The sequence below is a fragment of the Oncorhynchus masou genome, chromosome 12, assembly GCF_036934945.1.
Source record: "Oncorhynchus masou masou isolate Uvic2021 chromosome 12, UVic_Omas_1.1, whole genome shotgun sequence".
Lineage (NCBI taxonomy): Eukaryota > Metazoa > Chordata > Actinopteri > Salmoniformes > Salmonidae > Oncorhynchus > Oncorhynchus masou.
The window spans coordinates 66964516-66988430 of NC_088223.1; the positions used below are offsets into that span (position 1 = coordinate 66964516).

Below are 23915 nucleotides of genomic sequence, written 5' to 3' on the forward strand. Positions count from 1 at the left end.
TGGTTCATCATCTTAGCATTTTTTTTGTGATTTCGAGTAATGAAAGATTATACTATAAAAAATAAATAACAATTATCTTTGCTACAAACTTGGTCTGGTTTTAGTAATTTAAGTTTACACACACAGTGTTTTTCCACCCCGAAAAGGAATTTCTGACGGTGCGCTGCTGTTAAATGAATACAGGGAGGAAATACTGCTGTGTGTTATGATTCTGAACATCAGATAGCTTGCAACAATGACAATAAGCTGCCATGTGGGGAATAGTTAGTGGCTCGTTTCAGCTAGTTGTATCTTGTTCTTGATACCATGTCTTGTTTTGAGATGTTTTGACTTGGGTCACGTTTATCCTAATATGGCTAAAATTCACTAGCTAGCTAACAACTGTAATTATGCATTTGTATTTATGTTGTCAATAAACATTTGGAAATTAAATATAGTTTACATGTTGTCAAATAATGAATTTTGAATGTAAGTCTGAGCCAACCCCTCTGTTTTGCCCCAATGTTGCGCACGGGTCGGTTGTGTTGCTGAACAACCCACCCGTCTATAGCCACCATAAATACAGCAGTGTGAATCAGCTTCACATTCTAAAGCAGGCAACTTTAAACTGATTCCTCAAACACTAAAAAACTGCTGATCCTTTACCACAAAATACCATTAGATGGCGACATCCTCCTTTAAAACAGACTGGCGTCTTGGAAAGTAAGTCAGGTCACCCAAAACAATAACAGAATAAAAACTTCTCAAATTACATATGGGAGCACAGAGAGAGTTGGCTTTCAAAAACACAGAATGGAGGACACACTTAACAGTTTCCAGTTCAGCTCCACTGGCTATGCAATGGGACTGCGACTATGCTGCTCCCAAATGACAGATGGGTGGCTCAGTGTTAATAGTGTTCTCAGAGTGGTAAAGACTACCAGATGTTTGGGAACCCAGATCTGCAGCACAGCCAGCCAGACCCTGTTCCTCTGCTCAACACTGCCACTCAAAACAGGGGTGGAGAGAGACAGAGAAGCAGAGAGAGAGAGAAGAAAAAGAAATAAAAGGAGGGAGGAGAGAAAGGTTGGCTAGCCTCGCATGCACTCAGTCAATGGGGTCACTGAGTGCGCTCGTTCTTTTTTGGACTGCCTGTCAAAACTCTACTGCTACCCGCCCGCCTGGCCCACCGCAGTGTGTGCCTTTTCACTGAGGAGATCTTAACACCACAATGTTCTACACACACTAGCGTACATACACACACATTACGCATGCACGCACACAAACGTTCACACACGCATACATACACAAACACACACACACTCTCTTCTGAGACACAGGGAATCTCCTTGAACTTTTAGCCATGTTCCAACCTCCTATTACAGCCTATTACAGACTCTCGTCTCTTAGCAGAAACTCACAAAACATCAACACTGAGTTTGAGATGGGCATCATACACAGTGTGAATGACTTGAGTAATGTCAAATCAAATCACATTTTATTTGTCACTTGCACCGAATACAACTGGTGTAGACTTTACCGGGAAATGCTTACTTACAAGCCTTTATCCAACAATGCAGAGTTCAAAAGTAAGAAACAAAAATATATATAAATATACTTAAAAACAGCCATGGGGGATATTTCAACTGGAGTAGGAATAGATTTTGCATGGTATATGAAACATTCTTAGGTGCTCTTATGCTATTTAAATATGAACATGCATTTGTAGGGTATATATACACATGTTCTTAGAGTCTCAAATTATGCATTAACATGTGTTGCACAGAATATGAAAGCGTTCTTGGGCTCAAGCTAAGCATAGTGGACACATGGTAGATGCATGTATTTGCACGGTAAATTAGAGTGTTCTTACCAGGTAGAGGAGGAAGGTGTGCAGGCCAGTCCCCAGTCCCACAGATGACAGGATACCCAAGCCTACCCAGTAGGCACACCACAGGAACCTCTTCTCCATGTGTTGCACATACTGTACACAGGGAACAGACAGTGTCAGCTTTACATCAGGACAAAGAGAGACAGAGAGACTGTCAGCCATGAGAGACTCAGGCAAAGTGAAATACATGTAAGTAGGAGAGACACTAGGAAGGAGGGAGGGTGGGTGTGTGCACCCTACTCTAGAAATAGGAGGCAGTGCCAAGCGTGAGAGGCAGAAAGTCAAAGTGCACCACAGAAAGAGAGGGGAGGGGGAGCAGTGGTGAGAGGGGGAACGAAAGCAAGTGAGAGAGAGAGGGGGGGGGGCAGAGGGGGCGAGAGAGTGCAAGTTATAGAGAGAGAGAGAAGGAGCAGAGGGTGTCGGGTGAGAGAGGGCAAGTGATAGAGAGAGAGGGAGTGGGAATATAAGATAGAGAATATAAGCTGGTGTCTGTTGTTGAGAGTTTAGAGGACAGGGCCGTAGGGTAGGAATGTTCAGATTCAGAACAACACAAACAGAGAAGAACAGAATCATTCTTCTACTTCAAGGAAGCCAGTTCTTATCCAGTTTATTTCCCCTAGTCTTCATCATCTCTCTCTCTCTTGCTCTATTCCTTTATCCCTCTCTCTCCCTCTCTCTCCATTTCTCCCTTTCTCCCTTCATCTTCTGCTGCCCATCTCTCCCTCCATCATATATGGACCAACACCTCCTCCTCAAGCATGGGCAGACAGGTTGTTTTCTGGAAGGGCCAGTGATGGTGTAGATTATGGGAACACTGTGGAGGTTTTTTGGCACGGAACTCTATTTCCCAGCAAACCCCTGTGAACTCGGGAAAACAGCAGCAGCAGCAGTGTCTCTCATCACCTAGTAAAAAGCCTGGGTGATAAGTGCCAGCCATGTCCAACACCTTAGGACTAGAGCTTAAGAGTCTAATATGGGAAATAATATGGTTATTGCTGCAGCTTTAAAGCCATTCTGTTTGGATCTCGAGCCACTTTTGCTGTGGTACATTAGTTGTTAACTTGGTACAGGGCGCACGTGTGTGTTTGCACTCAGCATATTAGCTGTTCATGTGGTACAGCTAATGTACTGATTAAATAGGGCATGTGGACATGATGTGGTAAATAGGTCAGGTGAAGGTAAGTGAGTGTTAAGTTGAATACTCTTTTTCAGCTTGTGGTCTTGGGAGACAACAGCTTTATAAAGTCTTAGGGATGTTAATTAGCAACCCCTGATGATGTGTGGACAGGGCAGCTCACACACACACACACACACACACAAACATCACCTTCTGATGTGTTCCTTTAACAGAGTAGGCGATGGAGAAGAGGGTGACCAGCACCAGCAGAGACAAGACTGAATGTCTCTGCCGCCATAACCTGAGGGAAGAAGAGAGGAGTGAGGGAGGAGTGAAAAAAGTGTTTTAGAATAGGTTAGGTAGTTTAGGTCTTAGGAGCATTACTAGATACTACACTACCACTTCGACACTCCATCCCCAGGGGGCAGCAGCAAGCCAAATGCTCTGCCAGAAAAGCCTTGTGAAGCACACAGGTGGGGCCAAGTGATGATCGTCAATCTGTGAGAGAGGTGGGCAAAAGCCTCTACGCCTGCTTTTGTTTGTTTTGTGTTATCTACACAAAACAATATAAACACAACATGTAAAGTGTTGGTCCCATATTTTATGAGCTGAAATAAAAGATCCCAGTAACTGTCTATATGCAAAAAAAACAACATTTCACTCAAAGTTTGTGCACAAATTTGTTTACATCCCTGTTAGTGAGCATTTCCCCTTTGCCAAGATAATCCAGCCACCTGAAAGATGCGGCATGTCAAGAAGAATTAAACAGCATGATCATTACAAAGGTGCACCTTGTGCTGGGGACAAAGGCCACTAAAATGTGCAGTTGTGTCACAACACAATGCCACATCTTTGTTGCCAAAGATTTTAATGTTAATTTCTCTACCATAAATTGCCTCCAACGTTGTTTTGGAGAATTTGGCAGTACGGCCAACCGGACTCACAACCGCAGACCATGTGTAACTACGGCAGCCCAGGACCTTCCTATCCAGCTTCTTCACCTGCGGGACCGTCTGAGACCAAACACCCGGACAGTTGACGAAACTGAAGAGTATTTGTGTCTGTAATGAAGCGCTTTTCGGGGGAAAAACTCATTCTAATTTTTACAATTCTTTAAATAATTTTTACTATTATCTTTGAAAGACAGGGTCCTGAAAAAGGGACGTTTCTTTTTTTGCTGAGTTTATAATCTGCATCCACTTTATGCTCAACCCCAGAGAGAACTCCATTGACAGGCTTCCTGCTTCAGAAATCCATACACAAAACATTCCATTCAAAAATCTTAAAGGCACAAAGCACACTTTTCTGCAGACAATTTTATAAAGTAATAATTTTAATAAGACCAGCTCTTTTGACTCTTACCGACGTCACCTCACCCATGATATTCCTTGTGATTTCAAACATATCCCCCTGGTAACATTGAGCCAAAACCCTCACTCAGACTATAAAATAATCTAGGGATTTCTTAGCTTCCATCACAACTTTACTTCTTTTGTTTCCTTTCTTTTACAGAACTGTAGCCCACTAACTCTCTCATCACCCAACATCAGCTTCAACTAGAAAATATGTTTCCTCCATCTTTTCCACACTTGCTTCAAGGAGCTGTCTTCCTTCCACTCCAAACATTCTGGCACACCCATTTTAAAATGCCAGGTGACCTAGTTACTGAGCTGAAACACCTGCGTCAATTAACCACTTAATTAGCTGGACCTATGGAAAACAAGAAATACTTGATAATGAACATCAGCCTGCAATTGGTTGAAAATTAGGGGACAGGTCTAGAAACTGAAATGTTTGGTAAATCCAGATACTATAGTTAACTATAGAATACTATAGTACGTACTAGTATCCCTCGATCGTGTAGTGCTTACTATAGACTTTTGTAGTATACTGTAGAATACTATACTACACACTGTACTATCCCTTGATCATGATTCATGCGTAGTACTTACTTTTGAAATTTGTAGTATATTGTAGAATTCTGCACTACACACTGTACTATCCCTTGATCATGATTCATGTGTAGTGCTTATTTTATAATTGTGTAATATAATTGAAATACCATACTACACACTGTAGTATCCCCCTTGATCACGTAGTGCTAACGATAGAATTTCATAAGTATACTGGAAAATACCATACTACACACTGTAGTATCCCTTGATCATGTAGTGCTTACTTTAGAATGTTGTAGAATACTATACTACATACCCATTGTAGCATTCCTTGATCACGTAGTGCTTACTTTCGGATTGTCTGATCGATTGGACTGCTAGCTAGCTTTGTCGATGCTGTTTTGATTTGAACATGCTGTTCTTGGGGAGCTCATGCAGGGGATCTCTGAGTTTCCCTCTCGATCGTGTAGTGGTAAGTATAGAACGTTGTAGAATACTATACTCCATGCTGTAGTATCCCTTGATTGATTTTTTATGACTATATGAAAATAAAAACACAAATGTGGATACAAGCTTTTAGAAATTTGTCGAGAATATCACAAAAAAAGTTACACGCATTTCCGTTGTGGTCCAAGTTCAAACATGTTACACATTGACAGCTAACCCACATGAAAATACTATAGTATACTATGGTCTAAATAAATGACTACACTCACTGTATTGTTTTTTCCAGACTTTACTGTAGCATACTGCAGTATTAACTGTAGTGTTTTTGCAGTATGCTGCACCTCTCTGATTCAGAGGGGTTGGATTAAATGCAGAAGATGCAGTCCGTTGTACAACTGACTAGGTATCCCCCTTTCCCTAAAGTGTTTTTGCCGACATGACTGTAGTATATTGTAGTAACGCCTGCCGACTATGGTTAGCTAAAATGGCACAACTACTGTTTAATGAGGGGAACACCTCAACCAGAACATAACACACACACACACATGTTCGTGACAGGCCACCTATTGAGTTGGGTCAACAGTTCTGAGCAATGAGCGGACCAGACAACAGCAAAAATATACGTTTTATTACAATTGTAACATCTAAACAGACAGGTTCTAGGCCGATTAAAGGGAAACCGTACAGAAACAGATAAAGAGCAAGCAAAGTATTAAAGCTTAGAGGATTAGGTTTGCTTGTTTGACACAGATAACACATTAACAAGAGTACACCAAAATGACTTACATCTGTTACCTCCACTAGATAGCTTTCTGAAATACATCAGTGCTTTCAGAGATTCAGCTGACCATGTTCACAAAGATGACAAACCATACTGCACTTCTGATGGTAGAAAACAAACAGTTAACCACTTCATTTACATAAATCAATAGATATTTCTGAAATACTACTTTACTTATTGGAGGGCGCTGCCAATAAACTGCCACCTCCACTTCGGTGTTTAAATTCCCAAAGGATGGGACATGTTGCTAATGTGTGCAAAGGGAAAATGAGATGTGCAAGGTGTGGTAGGGATCATGAGTACGGAAAATGTGGACCTGATACTAAAATTAAGTGTTGCAACTGTGATGGTGAGCATAGTGCAGCATATGGGGGAGGTGAAGTAACAAAACAAGCCATGGAAACGCAGAGGTACAAGGTAACGAATAATGCATCCTATGCAGAGGCTGTTTGTGAAATGAACAAGCCTTCCGATTGAAATGCTGGCTCCAATACATCAGTGGTGGCTGCTTCTAGGATGACTGTAGCCCATGGCGCCTCAGCCTGATGCAATGTGATATGCAAGCAATAATGCTTGGTTACAGAGAAATCGCACAGGGAAATTGTAAATCATATAGACTTCATAGTGTTCTTGTGTAGAGCAATCGGTATGGGTCAGAAGAGGAGCAGGACTGCACGAATAATGGAAGTAGTGAAGAACTGCAGCTCAATAATTACTGAACATTACTGAAGCTTCAGTACCATTGATACATCAGATGTTGAATCATAATCCGGATGATGACCAGAATAAGTTTGATGTATTATACTTTTTATCATCCTTCAATGGAGTACTAGAAGCCTTATTGCAAATGGTCAAGAGTTTAAGAAATATGTGATTGATTTAGAGATTAGAGAGTCGTGGCTTCGACCACATGTTGATTTTCTTATTCTTGTTTATTGTTCAGTCAGATCTGACAGAAGAGCTGGTCAGGGTGGAGGATGCGCTACGTTCATAAAGGAAGGGCTTGCATATCGTAGTATTTCTGTTATAAATGTAAATGTGATGGTTGAAATCTACGGTAGGGCTAGTAATATTAAGCTGTTCAAGTTGTACAATTCTTGTCATGAACTATCTGTAGTGATGTTTGATGAAATATCAGGAGAATTGGGCTCTAGAGAGATGGTGCAGCGACATTATTACACATAATAGTTTATGGGGATGCACACATACTGATGCTAATGGTATGATTGTCAAGGACATGATGGAAGCAAGAGCATTAGTATATCTTAAATGATGGATGTGGTACAAGAGTTGATGATGTTAGAGGAGTTACTTCCTGCCCGGACCTCACAATGGCCTCTAATGCTGTTTCAGCCATGTGTGAATGGAAGGTAATGGATGATTCTGCTATTTGGAGTGATCATTTCCCAATTGCCAGTTTCTCCCATTCTTCACTGGAGATCCACTTAAGTTCTGTCAGGTTGGATGGGGAGTGTCGCTGCACAGCTATTTTCAAGTATCTCCAGAGATGTTCGATAGGGTTCAAGTCCAGGTTCTGACTGTGCCACTCAAGGACATTCAGAGACTTGTCCCGAAGCCACTCCTGCATTGTCTTGCTTAGGGTCATTGTCCTGTTGGAAGGTGAACCTTCACCCCAGTCTGAGGTCCTGAGCACTCTGGAACGGGTTTTCATCAGGAACTCTCTGTACTTTGCTCCGTTTATCTTTCCCTTGATCCTGACTAGTCTCACAGTCCCTGCCTCAGAAAAACATCCCCACAGAATGATGCTGGCACCACCATGATTCACCGTAAGGATGGTGCCAGGTTTCCCCCAGACGTGGTGCTTGGCATTCAGGCTAAATAGTTCAGTCTTGGTTATCATCAGACCAGAGAATCTTGTTTGTCATGGTCTGAGTCCTTTAGGTGTCTTTTGGCAAACTCAAAGCGGGCTGTCTTGTGCCTTTTACTTAGAAGTGGCTTCCGTCTGGCCACTTACCATAAAAGCCTGTTTGGTGGAGTGCTGCAGAGATGGTTATCCTTCTGGAAGGTTCTCCCATCTCCACAGAGGAACTCTGGAGCTCTTTCAGAGTGACCAGCAGGTTCTTGGTCACCTCCCTGACCAAGGCCCTTCTCCATCCGATTGCTCAGTTTGGCCGGGTGGCCAGCACTAGGAAAAGATTTGGTGGTTCCAAACTTCTTCCATTTAAGAATGATGGAGGCCACTGTGTTCTTGGGGAACTTCAATGCTGCAGACATGTTTTGGTAAAATTCTGTCTCGGAGCTCTACGGACAATTCCTTTGACTTCATGTAACGCACGGCAAGCGGTACTGGAGAGCCAAGTCTAGGTCCAAGAGGCTTCTAAACAGCCCCCCCCCCGATCCCATCCCAATGTGTTTAAGTGGGCATCTGAGGCTGAGGGCTGTTGGAGGACTTAAGGCCCTGATCCTTGGTAACCTTATTAAAAGGACTTACACTCACTTCCTCTCCTGTCTTCACCCACTTATTAATCTGTGTCACAGGGTATTACAGATATCTTCATTTGAGACAGTTTGCTACAGCAGGAAAATAATCCTGCAGCAACAGGAAATGTGGATAATGGCTTTTTTTGTAGGGGTTGATTAATAAAAAGAATTAAGTCTGAAATTTCAAAGTGGAAATTCACAAGTTAAATTTCCTGCATTGCAGGAAGGTGCCATTTGCCTTCCAAATGGCACCTTATTCTCTACATAGTGCACTACTTTTGACCCTGTTGAGGGTTTTCTGTTAATAATTTTAAAGTCAATTCAATCAGATATGAGATTATAAAGCAAACCCTAACAGTAGCCCTGAGTTCATGTCAACATGCGGACTCAACCCTAACCATATTCCTACACCTAGCTTCATGTCCACATGTTAGCTCAACCCGAACCATTACCCTAACACTAGCTGCATGTCCACATGTTGGCTCAACCCTAACCATATTCCTACACCTAGCTTCATGTCCACATGTTAGCTCAACCCTAACCATTACCCTAACACTAGCTTCATGTCCACATGTTAGCTCAACCCTAACCATTACCCTAACACTAGCTTCATGTCCACATGTTAGCTCAACCCTAACCATTACCCTAACACTAGCTTCATGTCCACATGTTGGCTCAACCCTAACCATTACCCTAACACTAGCTTCATGTCCACATGTTAGCTCAACCCTAACCATTACCCTAACACTAGCTTCATGTCCACATGTTAGCTCAACCCGAACCATTACCCTAACACTAGCTTCATGTCCACATGTTAGCTCAACCCGAACCATTACCCTAACACTAGCTTCATGTCCACATGTTGGCTCAAACCTAACCATTACCCTAACACTAGCTTCATGTCCACATGTTGGCTCAACCCTAACCATTACCCTAACACTAGCTTCATGTCCACATGTTGGCTCAACCCTAACCATATTCCTACACCTAGCTTCATGTCCACATGTTAGCTCAACCCTAACCATTACCCTAACACTAGCTTCATGTCCACATGTTAGCTCAACCCTAACCATATTCCTACACCTAGCTTCATGTCCACATGTTAGCTCAACCCTAACCATTACCCTAACACTAACTTCATGTCCACATGTTGGCTCAACCCTAACCATTACCCTAACACTAGCTTCATGTCCACATGTTAGCTCAACCCTAACCATTACCCTAACACTAGCTTCATGTCCACATGTTGGCTCAACCCTAACCATTACCCTAACACTAACTTCATGTCCACATGTTAGCTCAACCCGAACCATTGCCCTAACACTAGCTTCATGTCCACATGTTGGCTCAACCCTAACCATATTCCTACACTTAGCTTCATGTCCACATGTTGGCTCAACCCTAACCATTACCCTAACACTAGCTTCATGTCCACATGTTAGCTCAACCCTAACCATATTCCTACACCTAGCTTCATGTCCACATGTTAGCTCAACCCTAACCATTACCCTAACACTAGCTTCATGTCCACATGTTAGCTCAACCCTAACCATATTCCTACACCTAGCTTCATGTCCACATGTTAGCTCAACCCTAACCATATTCCTACACCTAGCTTCATGTCCACATGTTAGCTCCCTAACCATTACCCTAACACTAGCTTCATGTCCACATGTTGGCTCAACCCTAACCACACCTAGCTTCATGTCCACATGTTGGCTCAACCCAACCCTACAACCATGTCCACATGTTGGCTCCCTAACACTAGCTTCATGTCCACATGTTAGCTCCACCCTAACACTAGCTTCATGTCCACATGTTAGCTCAACCCTAACCATATTCCTACACCTAGCTTCATGTCCACATGTTAGCTCAACCCTAACCATTACCCTAACAACTTCATGTCCACATGTTGGCTCAACCCTAACCATATTCCTAACACTAACACTAGCTTCATGTCCACATGTTGGCTCAACCCTAACCATTACCCTAACACTAGCTTCATGTCATGTCCTATTGCCCACACTAGCTTCATGTCCACATGTTGGCTCAACCCTAACCATTATTCCTAACACCTAGCTTCATGTCCACATGTTAGCTCAACCCTAACCATATTCCTACACCTAGCTTCATGTCCACATGTTAGCTCAACCCTAACCATTACCCTAACACTAGCTTCATGTCCACATGTTAGCTCAACCCTAACCATATTCCTACACCTAGCTTCATGTCCACATGTTAGCTCAACCCTAACACTAACTTCATGTCCACATGTTGGCTCAACCCTAACACTAACTTCATGTCCACATGTTGGCTCAACCCTAACCATATTCCTACACCTAGCTTCATGTCCACATGTTGGCTCAACCCTAACCATTACCCTAACACTAACTTCATGCCCACATGTCTGCTTATAAAGCTTTTGATACTACAAATAATTATCTGTGCTATCACACTAGCTGTTATATATATATATATATACACACACACACACACACACACACACACTTCTCTCTCACCATTTACATTTTATTTAACTAGGCAAGTCAAATAAGAACAAAATCTTATTTACAATGACGGTCTACACCGGCCAAACCCAAACGATGCTGGGCCAATTGTGCGCCGCCCTATGCGACTCCCAATCACGGCCGTGTGTGATACAGTCTGGAATCGAACCAGGGTGTCTGTAGTGACGCCTCAAGCACTGAGAGGCAGTACCTTAGACCGCTGCGCCATTCAGGAGCCCATGCAATCCACTTGCTATGAAAACAACTTGTGCTATCCTGAACTAAGCAGCCTCTTACTCTGGCAGCAAGCTACTTGTCTTGTGGTTTACCACATCCTCTTGTCATTTAGAAAATAAACATTATGTCCTCATGCACAACCACAAGAGGCTCAATGTGCACATTGACTTCATGTCATCGTGTACATGTCAACAGACAATTAGGTGACTAAAAACAGGGAAAACATCATGGGGATCACCCTTGAGACAAGGTTATTCATATCAGAAACCGGTTCTATATTACCATCAACATTGATGTGTGGGAGTATTATTCAACTGAACACAATACAATTTTTATAAACACTTTTTAAACTGGGCTGGTAAAAATATAATTTGGGCAGTGCATCTAATTAGCATCCTTCATAGCAACATCAATGAAGATTAATGGCAAAAACGACTCCCTGCTTACGTAGTTGTTTTAATAAATGGTCCTGTGTTTGGTCTGACTGTAGAGCCAGGCACACAGGATGAATGACAGGGGAGCGAGCCAGGAGGGCAGCAGGTAGAGTTTCAAGGTCTCCTGTTTGCACGTCCTTTCTCCTCGCATCCTTCTCAAAACACTTTGAAGGAGAAGGTCCGAAGGGAGGGACATTGGCTCTTCTCCCCCAATGCAGTTAGAGAAGGAGGTGAGGACAGAGGCAGCGAGGAATAGAGGAAAGACGAATTGAGAAAGAGCCTATATCTTCTACTGTAGACTCTGACCCTGCTGCCTCCACGTCGGTCTGTGGCTGGGCTGCCATAACATGGCTACAGCACTAGGGAGTGTGTGTGTGGGCTCAGACCTTTGTCTTATTCCACACCACCAGCTCGACTGTATACTTGCTTAGTCTGTCATAGTGCAATGGATCCCAGTATTGGGGAGATTCATGAATGCATAACCTCTGTTTCCACACTGAGAAAGAAATACTTTATATTTTAACACTTTGTAGTCAAAACCTTTTATATTCAACACTTCCAAGATGGAGGAGATGAGGACTGAAGTGTGTGTCTCACCTCCACATCCAGTCCTTCAGGGTTGTGAGCAGCTCCCACAGGAAGTAGTGTAGCGTGACGAGCGGTTTCTTCCATAACACCAGAGACACACGCTCCTTGCGGTCCCTCTGCTTCCTCTCACTCAGCGACAAGGAGTCTTCAAAACAACACACACACACAGTGGGTTTTACCTTTACCACCTCTAAAGACATGTCAGTCAATGTGAACTACTAGGCTGTAGCTTAAATCAACTCAAATGATACTGTGCTGGTTTTTATTTTCTTCAGTCAGGGTGAACAAATACTTTGGCCTACATCACTGTATGTTACGTCAACAATAACAATCATTAACTGGTCATGGTCATTTTGTGGTTCATTCAGCGGTCCCTACCTGCAGACTGCCCGTTGTGCTTTTCTCTGGCTGATAGGCGCCTCTGAGGTAGCTCGCAGTCTGCCCCATTTTTTGCCATCTCATTGAGTAGTGGTTGGACCGGGGGACACCTGAAGAGGAATGACAAAAAACAGAGAGGACAGTGGTTAGAGCAGACCTAGGGGACTGTCGGTCCCGACTGAGTGTTGAGCAAAGTGCAGCAAGATATGGGACATACTGTGTAGTGTTGGCAGGTCTAGTCATGGCGGAGTGATGATCAGAGTGCAGAAGGTGATGGTATCATTAGGTCATACATAGGGCTTTATCGGGTTACCACTAATCTGCAGGACACAGAACAGTGTGTGAGAGACAGCTTAGAGCTGAGAGTTGGGAGTCTGACTGACATACAGGCACGCAGGTTGCTCAGCTCTGGTGGAAGTGTCAGTGTCACACAGCCTGATAATCCCTCTATCCAGCACCCTTGGCTCTGCTACAGGAGGGCCCCTGTATTCAGTTTACAAATGTACACATTAACTGGGCTGACAGACTGCAGACACAGTACAGCGTTGGATTTTACAGGGGCCCATGATGGCTCTTTTCTATTATAGATAGAATTCCTATGGACACATGCTGACTGTGGCCCAAGTAGGGTTGTTTTTGTTATGAGAAATAATAGCTGCGAGCCTCTGGAACACACATGGACAGCGACAACCTACTACTGAATGGTATAGGGTGGCTCATAGGTCTAAATGCAGAGGTTCATCACTGCTCATTCAAACCTCCTAGTAAGTGAATGAGCAAGTTATGTACAATCAACACTACAAAAAAGTAGCCAAACAGATGTTTTACAAAAAGAAAGAAAAGATGCATGGGAAAATTATTTATTGGGCTGAAAATACTGTAGCATTAAAATCATCACTCAGTCAGTGTTGAGTTTAGGTTATAATATTCAGTGTAGTAGGAGATAATAGCCTACTACACCTACATGCTCAATAATGCAGTGTCAGAGTGTTGGTGCAACATAAGCACAAAATACACAGACTGGTTCCTACACCTACCAGTTAAGCCAGTCATGTAAAGTTTAGGGGGTGTAAAGGTATTGGATGCCCCATATCAACTTCAACTGCTGCCTCTAATCATACCATGAATGTTTTCTGTGAGAGAAGTCACTTTGGCTGAGACAAAACAGCTTGGATATACGATGTATTGACAGCTATCCAAAAAGGAGAGCAATAAGCATCATGCATCAAAGCCAGCTGCATTGCAGAGCTTGTCAAGCACCTTTAAAGGGCCAATCTGGAATTGCTACATACATTTTTGGTCAGTTAAATTAATAGCCATTGATTCTTGAAGAAAATTACTTTTATAAAATGCTTCATGAGTTAATGTCATACCCCATAAGATCCCACAAAATAAGCTTGTTTTACTCCAATGTTTGTAAACGATGTAAACAAACACTGTATAGCTTCAAAACATGGTTAACATTACCATTTTGATCTCATGGATGGTCAGTCCTTGCAGCCACAGCTCTAGGAATTTGAGTGTTCATATTTCTCAAGCCTCATCCCTCAGCTGTTTACCAAAACAAGAGGCAGGGTGTACCTTTTTGTTATTGTTTGAACTCCGGATTGACCCTTAATATATTGTCTTGTCTACTCTTGTGCGTCAACAAGACTGTTGTTTGGCTGTGTGACGTAACTTGGTGCAAAAAGTTGACAAATAAGTAACATCACAGCTTGTCAGTACACGGGAGTTGGAACCCCCACTACGCTTCATCATTTAAAGAGCGGAATCTTTGATTTACCTGTATTGTTGATCTCACAATCCGCAAATTCAACGCTGATGCCTGAAAAGAACAAAACAGCGCGCGTCCTAGATCCAGCAGCGCGCACAAAATCCGCCAGAGCCAAGGACTCGATTGCGCAATAACTTCCTTCAATAAACAGACTGCGTGTTTGAGACCTATTGTGAACCCACTTGTGCCGTTACGCTTCGAAAGCAAAACTATGGTTGTGAAACTTCACCAGGGGATAAATTATAATTAAAGTAACATGTTAAACAATCGCGTCTAATTAAATGTGATGTATTTTTGACAAGCAGTTCTAGCGTCACTCCCTCTCCACGCAGTGCGCACTAGTTTTTCAAGTAGCCTATCAACAGTACCAAAAAGTCATATGAATCTCTTGGTACGCAACAAGTAATGCACAATGTTCGAGGCAGGCAGAGCAACTTACCATACTGAGATGTCTTGAGTGCTAGCAATATGCCAAAAACCACCGTTTCAAGCTCCGGTGGCAATATAATTATACAACCTACACGACTATAGTCTAGTGCGGGGTGTGGTGGGGGCACATAAAGGGATAACGCACTAGAAGGATAGTCGGGGGCCGCGGAGGGGGTGGTGGCAATATAATTATACAACCTACATGTCTATAGTCTAGTGCGGGGTGTGGTGGGGGCACATAAAGGGATAACGCACTAGAAGGATAGTCGGGGGCCGCGGAGGGGGTGGTGGCAAGTAAATGAGACATTTCACAATTTGCAGTAACTACCCCAAGAGTTAAACACTCATTTAAAGCTCCAAAAATATATTCAGATCACTTTCCTGGAACACAAGTACAATTTCGTTTTTTATATATTTTAGTAGGGCAGGGGAGGAGGATTATTTAAGATACTTTTGGAAGAGGCAGGGTTTTCGGGAAGATGGGCAGGGACTCCTGTCCTAGCTTCAGGTGGAAGCTGGTTCCACCGTTGGGGTGCCAGGACAGAGAAGAGATTGGATTGGACTGGGCTGAGCGGGAGCTGCCCTCCCATGGGTGTGGGAGGACCAAGAGACCTGAGGTGGCAGAACGGCGTTGGGGTGTAGGGTTTGAGCATAGCCTGACGGTAGGGAAGGGCAGTTCCTCTTGCTGTTCTGTAGGTAAGCACCATGGTCTTGTAGTGGATGTGAGCTTCAACTGGAAGTCAGTAGAGGATTGGGGTGACATTAGAGAACTTGGGAAGGTTGAAAACCAGATGGGTTACTGCATTCTGGATAAGTTGCAGGGGTTTAATGGCACAAGCGGGGAGCCCAGCCAACAGCGAGTTGCAGTAATACAGACGGGAGAGGACAAGTGCCTGGATTAGTGAGTGAGGTAGGGTCGTACTCTACGGATGTTGTAGAGCATGAACCTGCAAGAGCAGGTCACTGCTTTGATGTTTACAGAGAACGACAGGGTGTTGTCCAGGGTCACGCCAAGGCTTTTTGCATTCTGGGAGGCTGACACTGTGGAGTTGTCAACCGTGATGGAGAGGTCTTAGTGGATTCGGCTATTTCAGCCACTCCTGTTGCTGACAGGTGTATAAAATTGAGCACACAACCATACAATCTCAATTGACAAACATTGGCAGTAGAATGGCCTTACTGAAGCTGAGTGACTTTAAATGTGGCACCGTCACACCTTTCCAACATATCAGTTCGTCAAATTTCTGCCCTGCTGGAGCTGCCCCAGTAAACTGTAAGTGCTGTTATTGTGAAGTGGAAACGTCTAGGAGCAACAACGGCTCAGCTGCGACGTGGTAGGCCACTTCACACACAGAACGGGACTGCTGAAGCGCATGAGCGCGTAACAATCATCTGTCCTAGGTTACAACACTCACTACCAAGTTCCAAACTGCCTCTGAAGACAACGTCAGCACAATAACTGTTTAATCGGGAGCATCATGAAATGGGTTTCCATGACCGAGCAGCCGCACACAAGCCTAGGATCACCATGTGCACTGCCAAGCATTCGCTGGAGTTGTGTAAAGTGTGCCGCCATTGGAAACGCGTTCTCTCGAGTGATGAATCACGCTTCACCAACTGGCAGTCCGATTGATGAATCTGGGTTGCGCGGATGCCAAGAGAACACTACCTACCCCAATGTATAGTACCAACTGTAAAGTTTGGTGGAGGAGGAATAATGGTCTGAGGCTGTTTTCCATGCTTCTGGCTAGGCTCCTTAGTTCCAGTGAAGGGAAATCTTAAAGCTACAGCATCTAATGACATTCTAGATGATTCTGTGCTTCCAAATTTGTGGCAACAGATTAGGGAAGGCCCTTTCCTGTTTCAGCATGACAATGCCCCCGTACACAAGGCGAGGCCATACAAAAATGGTTTGTTGAGATCTGTGTGGAAGAACTTGACTGGCCTGCACAGAGCCCTGACCTCAACCCCATCGAACACCTTTTGGGATGAATTGGAACGCCGACTGCGAGCCATGCCTAATCGCCGAACATCAGTGCCTGACCTCACTAATGCTCTTGTGGCTGAATGGATGCAAGTACCCGCAGCAATGTTCCTAGTGAAAAACCTTGCCAGAAGAGTGGAGGCTGTTATAGCAGCAAAGGGGGACCAACCCCATAAGTTTAATGATCTTGCAAATATACATTTTGATAGGATCTTGAAACCATGGAAAGGGAATCCTGTCCATCTGAGTAAATTACACTGATTAATTCTCTAATGATATCGCAGTTTACATATCTATTCATGGCTCCACCCACTCCAGGAAAATATTTTTGTAAGTCACGTGAGCAAACAATATTTTATTTGTAATAAAAACAGAAAGTTAAAAGGGTATATTTATATAATGAATATAAGTGTAGAGGGCTAAAACTATTACATATCAAGGCATTAAACCTATACTAAACCTTCTATTATCCCTGGAGCGGCAGGTAGCCTAGTGGTTAGTGTTGAGCCAGTAACTGAAAGGTTGCTTGATCGAATCCCCGAGCTGACAAGGTAAAAATCTGTCGTTCTGAACAAGGCAGTTAACCCGGTGTTCCTAGGCCATCATTGTAAATAAGAATTTGTTCTTAACTGACTTAAATAAAGGTTCAATGCCAAAGCTGTATAGTAACTGCTTTTCCAGTAGGACACATCTAATGTTTAAAAGAGGCCGCTTTGCTGTTATACAGATTAAAACGATACATTTCTGGTGGATTGACAATAAAACCCTGTCTTTTTAAATAAAGCCATACTGAGTAGGCTACAATTCCAATTTGTAGCCCACTCTTCCTCCAGAAGAGGAAGAACATTTATTACAAATAATGTTTAAACTCCAATGTACTGATAGAGGATACACCACTTTTATTGGAGAGAATGTATAAGGAAGTTTATTTCATGTTTATGAATGACATTGCAAACAACGATGGTAAAATTGTCACACAAGCAATTAATCAAATTGTATTGAGATTTATTCTCTATAAAAAATTATAACCAACTCATTGCACCTCTTGCCACAAAAATGGAAGAGGAAATTACTTAAATGAAAGGAATCAGTTATTTTGTCTGCCACCAATTAAAAATCAGAAATCGCTTCCAATGAGCCATTCTAAATAGTTAAAATGTTAAAATGTATCAGTTTCACTTGCAGTCAAGAGGGTTGACAACCGCATACAATTCAAGATAGTTAGGAACAGATTTTCATGAACTGCTATACAAAACCACAATTGACACATCAGTCTGTTACTTTCAATTAAATCTATTATATTAAATTCTTGCTACAAAAAGAATGCTCAGTATGTGGGGCATTGGACAGTCAGACCTGTGCAGACTGCCATGCGGAAACCGACTCATTAAGGCATCTCTTTTGGTACTGTCCATCGGTGCCAGGTTTTTGCAGTCAGATCCAGGAATGGTTGTCATCATAGAGGCGGCAGGTAGCCTAGTGTTTAGAGCGTTGGGCCAGTAACCAGCAGGTAGCCCAGTGGTTAGAGCGTTGGGCCAGTAACCAGCAGGTAGCCTAGTGGTTAGAGCGTTGGGCCAGTAACCAGCAGGTAGCCTAGTGGTTAGAGCGTTGGGCCAGTAACCAGCAGGTAGCCCAGTGGTTAGCCCAGTGGTTAGGGTGTTGGGCCAGTAGCCTAGTGGTTAAGTAACCAGCAGGTAGCCCAGCAGTTGGGCCAGTAACCAGCAGGTAGCCTAGTGGTTAGAGCGTTGGGCCAGTAACCAGCAGGTAGCCCAGTGGTTAGAGCGTTGGGCCAGTAACCAGCAGGTAGCCCAGTGGTTAGAGCGTTGGGCCAGTAACCAGCAGGTAGCCTAGTGGTTAGAGCGTTGGGCGTAACCAGCAGGGCCAGTAACCAGCAGGTAGCCCAGTGGTTAGAGCGTTGGGCCAGTAACCAGCAGGTAGCCTAGTGGTTAGAGCGGTAGCCCAGTGGTTAGAGCGTTGGGCCAGTAACCAGCAGGTAGCCTAGTGGTTAGAGCGTTGGGCCAGTAACCAGCAGGTAGCCCAGTGGTTAGAGCGTTGGGCCAGTAACCAGCAGGTAGCCTAGTGGTTAGAGCGTTGGGCCAGTAACCAGCAGGTAGCCTAGTGGTTAGAGCGTTGGGCCAGTAACCAGCAGGTAGCCTAGTGGTTAGAGCGTTGGACCAGTAACCAGATCCAATCCCTGTTCTAACCCACTGTTCTTAGGCCGTCTTTGTAAATAAGAATATGTTCTTAACTGACTTGTCTAGCTAAATAAATCAATTATATTGGCTCTGCAAACTGTATTGTTGGGGGATTTGAAGGTTCAGGGGCAATGTTGCAGATGGGAAGGTTCAAGCCCCCTAGTGAGACGCCATGATAGAATGGAGGAATGTAATTGCAAGAGAAAATGGTAGAATGATGATTTACTGGGAAAGATGGGTTGATCTGTGGCTGTCTGAAGGTTGTGTGTATATACACACACACACACACACACACACACGTTTGAGGTCATCCAATCCGGGGGGAGGATGGGAATGTGATTATTGTATGTTTTGTGTTTAGTTATTTATGTTGTGTGTTTTGGTTTCAGGCTGTGAGCAGTGTGTCTGCTGGTTATGGGTAGTTTCAGGCTGTGAGTGGTGTGTCTGCTGGTTATGGGTAGTTTCAGGCTGTGAGCAGTGTGTCTGCTGGTCCTGTGTGGTTATGGGTAGTTTCAGGCTGTGAACGGTGGTCTGCTGGTGGTAGTTTCAGGCTGTGTGTCTGCTGGTTATGGGTTTAGTAGTTTCAGGCTGTGAGCAGTGTGTCTGCTGGTCATGGGTAGTTTCAGGCTGTGAGCAGTGTGTCTGCTGGTTATGGGTAGTTTCAGGCTGTGAGCGGTGTGTCTGCTGGTATGGGTAGTTTCAGGTCTGCTGGTCATGGGTAGTTTCAGGCTGTGAGCGGTGTGCTGGTCCTGGTGGTGTGTCTGCAGTGTGTCTGCTGGTTATGGGTAGTTTCAGGCTGTGAGCAGTGTGTCTGCTGGTTATGGGTAGTTTCAGGCTGTGAGCAGTGTGTCTGCTGGTCTGGTTTCCTGGTGTCTGCTGGTCATGGGTAGTTTCAGGCTGTGAGGCTGGTGGTTATGGGTAGTTTCAGGCTGTGAGCAGTGTGTCTGCTGGTCATGGGTAGTTTCAGGCTGTGAGCGGTGTGTCTGCTGGTTATGGGTAGTTTCAGGCTGTGAGCGGTGTGTCTGCTGGTTATGGGTAGTTTCAGGTTGTGAACGGTGTGTCTGCTGGTCATGGGTAGTTTCAGGCTGTGAACGGTGTGTCTGCTGGTCATGGGTAGTTTCAGGCTGTGAGCGGTGTCTGCTGGTCCTGGTGGTTATGAGTAGTTTCAGGCTGTGAGCAGTGTGTCTGCTGGTCCTGGTGGTTATGGGTAGTTTCAGGCTGTGAGCGGTGTCTGCTGGTCATGGGTAGTTTCAGGCTGTGAGCGGTGTCTGCTGGTCATGGGTAGTTTCAGGCTGTGAGCGGTGTCTGCTGGTCATGGGTAGTTTCAGGCTGTGAGCGGTGTCTGCTGGTCCTGGTGGTTATGAGTAGTTTCAGGCTGTGAGCAGTGTGTCTGCTGGTCCTGGTGGTTATGGGTGCGCTCACTTCCATGCCCAGCCTATTGTACATGTATATTATTGTAGTGTCACCATCTTTATTGCAAAAATAAATACAAACATAACATTAGACAACCTCTGTCAAATGAATATGTAATGAACTGTCCATTGATCAGCACAGCAATTGATAAATCAGGACTGTTTGCAAAACAAGTGGTTCTAAGCTTATTTAAATTGTACACGGGTAAGCTAACGGTTACAGAAATTGGGAACACAGACGAGCTCTATAGATCTGAGTGACTGTGTCCAACACCTGTTATGTTGACAAATGGAATTACGAATTATTATTTTTTTCACAATGACATGTATAGCTAAAAAAGGTTGAAGGAAATACAGGCAGGCACCACATTACTACAAGACAAACCAGTTCAATCAATCAAGCCGGTGGTCTTGTAAACTAAGTTTGCTTTCATATAATTAAAGAGAGCATGGAAAGGGATAATGTCTTAGTGTATTCTGTAAAGAATCCAATACTTTACCTTGTATGCAGTACAAATCACATTGTGGGTGCAGCACCTCTAAGTATGAATTAGGCTGTTTGTGAAGATTTTAATCCTAAACAGCTACTGTAGTATGTAAAAGCTGTGTGCTGGAAAACCTTGGCAGAGCATGGGTGAAGTAGGCATTTTGATGCTCATGTGGATTTTATTTTTCAGCTTCAGACCAAAGCTTACTTCTCACTTAATGTAACGTTTTGTTTAATATAGATTTATTAACAAAGGAACCATATAATGACTAAAGGGAAGACATGTAGGAGTGAGGCACCCAATGAGTGATAAGGCAGGGGGTTTCTACAATTGCATTATAATGCAATACCAATGCATTGCATGCTATTGTAATAGGCCTACATCCATAATCTAAATCAATGACAAATGTTAACTTTGTATAAACATGACACCCATTGAGCTCTAAAGCTATTGAATGTAACTCTGAATTGAGAGCAGCTGTCAGACAAGCTCTGTACAGAAGGACAAAAATAAAACTAATGTGTGACAATATCAATGACCTGTTGTATGACTGAAGCTTGATAAACGTTTTTTCAAAGCACCAAGAATGTGACCTTGCTCAAGCTATAACCCGACATTCTGTCGGGACAGGAGTTGCTAACCCTTTTTAAAGAGTACATTTTTATAGCCTCAATCGCACCATAGATCACTTTTTATTTGGCAGCTAGCACCTCTAGATAATAAATGATTCAGATATCCAGCAAAAGATCCTCAATGAAAACTCAAGAAATTAACAAATTGACCCTGAACAAAACAGACCAGTAAGTAGATGCAAGGTGGATTATAGAGAATAACAAATATGCAATAGAATAGATTCGTTTGTTTTGTTTTCCCCATCACCTTTAATTCACACTAACCTGGCTTCATTCACACACGATGGCATTAATTAAGTAGATCCTACTGTTACGAAAGCATGTTTTTCACCAGACACTAGACCATTTTCATTCATCAAGGACTCGGTCAAAATTACAGAGGCTCAAAATAAAATATTATTTGGTTATAGCAATATGATCAACCTTATTATATGCTTGACAAAACCTGGCACGCGTCAGTAAACTAGCATTTTACAAATACATGCTGTTAGAGGATAGCCTAATGTCAAATGTGGATAGACTATTTGGCCTAATGTTATGCTACTACTGTTATAAACACACCACGACAATGAACAGACATCAACCGAACAAATAGTCCCCTTACCTTCTCCTTTTTCACTCTCGAACTGTCAAAAGCCGCAGCCTGACGCAAAGGAAACAGACCTGTATTTTATTTGATCAAAGATTATTTATTATACTGACAAGATGGTCGAGTGACCTCTCTAACAAGGGAAAGACATGTCCTTTAAAGATGGAAGCCAGATCAGGTGGATCCATTCTAGCCAATGAGAGGGTAGATACGCGTGAAACGGCACAACTCAAAATACTCCGTCGATATTCACTAATAATAAGTGAATATCGACGGGTTTTTCTAAGTAATGGTTTGACCAGTATCAAAATGTATTCCCTATACGGCCTGGTAGACATTTGAATATTGGAAAGAGTGGGCTGTGGACTTCGCCGAGGCAGGCACTTATGGGATCGGAGCAGCGATGGGGAACGGCAGTGGGGGCGAAGCAGACGCCAGCTTCATGGGAGAGTTAAAAATGATTCTGGTGGTCCGATCAGAGCTGAAAATGGGTATGGGGAAAGTGGCAGCCCAGTGATCATACGCCGCTGTCAGCCTACAAGCAGGTCCAGCGCAGAAACCCCGAGCTACTGATGCAATGGGAGTACTGTGGACAGCCGAAATCGTTGATAAAGCCCCGTATGAGGACAGTCTGATAGAACTGCTAACCCATGCCAAAGTAGGTCTTTCTGCTCCAAGATGCAGGGAGGACACAGATAACACCAGGGTCCCTTACTGTGCTGGGAATAGGCCCTGAATCAGCTGATCTCGTGGACACTTAACTGTATTGGAAGTAGGATAGTCCTGGTTCAGAGAAGTGGTCATCTGGGAACTATGTTTATTTTAGCAGTGTATATACAAAGGGAACACTAAAATAACACATCCTAGATCTGAATGAATGTTCTTAAATACTTTTCTTCTTTACATAGTCGAATGTGCTGACAACAAAATCACACAAATTATCAATGGAAATCAAATTTATCAACCCATGGAGGTCTGGATTTGGAGTCACACTCAAAATTAAAAGTGGAAAAGCACACTACAGGCTGATCCAACTTTGATATAATGTCCTTAAAACAAGTCACAATGAGGCTCAGTGCCTGTATGATATCCCTACAACGCCTGGGCATGCTGATGAGGTGGCAGATGGTCTCCTGAGGGATCTCCTCCCAGACCTGGACTAAAGCATCCGCCAACTCCTGGACAGTGTGGTGAAACGCAGCGTTGGTGGATGGAGCGAGACATGTCCCAGATGTGCTCAATTGGATTCAGGTCTGGGGAACGGGTGGGCCATTCCATAGCATCAATGCCTTCGTCTTGCAGGAACTGCTGACACACTCCAGTCACATGATCTAGCATTAGGAGGAACCCAGGGCCAACCGCACCAGCATATGGTCTCACAAGGGGTCTGAGGATCTCATCGGTACCTAATGGCAGTCAGGCTACCTCTGGTGAGCACATGGAGAGCTGTGCGGCACCCCAAAGAAATGCCACCCCACACCATGACTGACCCACCGCCAAACCGGTCATGCTGGAGGATGTTGCAGGCAGCAGAACGTCTCCTGATGTACTGGCCTGTCTCCTGGTAGCGCCTCCATGCTCTGGACACTACGCTGACAGACACAGCAAACCTTCTTGCCACAGCTCGCATTGATGTCCCATCCTGGATGAGCTGCACTACCTGAGCCACTTGTGTGGGTTGTAGACTCCGTCTCATGCCACCACTAGAGTGAAAGC

General features: G+C 43.8%; 1 protein-coding gene and 1 pseudogene across 6 annotated transcripts in view; one reads left to right on the forward strand and one right to left on the reverse strand.

The window, feature by feature from the left end:
* Nucleotides 1-22398, reverse strand: part of LOC135550693 (vacuole membrane protein 1-like) — a 104940-nt gene extending 82542 nt beyond the window's left edge. The window contains exons 1-7 of one of the 6 annotated variants that reach the window (XM_064981725.1): nucleotides 14480-14838; nucleotides 14164-14247; nucleotides 12914-13016; nucleotides 12697-12806; nucleotides 12328-12463; nucleotides 3198-3288; nucleotides 1853-1963 (exon numbers count right to left, since the gene is read on the reverse strand). In XM_064981725.1, the coding sequence (XP_064837797.1) occupies nucleotides 1853-1963; nucleotides 3198-3288; nucleotides 12328-12463; nucleotides 12697-12806; nucleotides 12914-12939 (474 nt within the window). In that variant the 5' untranslated portion in view covers nucleotides 12940-13016; nucleotides 14164-14247; nucleotides 14480-14838. Of the gene's footprint in view, nucleotides 1-1852; nucleotides 1964-3197; nucleotides 3289-12327; nucleotides 12464-12696; nucleotides 12807-12913; nucleotides 13017-14163; nucleotides 14248-14479; nucleotides 14839-14909; nucleotides 15035-22214 lie in introns of those variants that run through there. The other 5 variants (XM_064981724.1, XM_064981723.1, XM_064981729.1 and 2 more) reach the window with 5 other exon arrangements.
* Nucleotides 22362-22960, forward strand: LOC135549388 (peptidyl-tRNA hydrolase 2, mitochondrial-like; annotated as a pseudogene).
* Nucleotides 22961-23915: the final 955 nt, after the last annotated feature.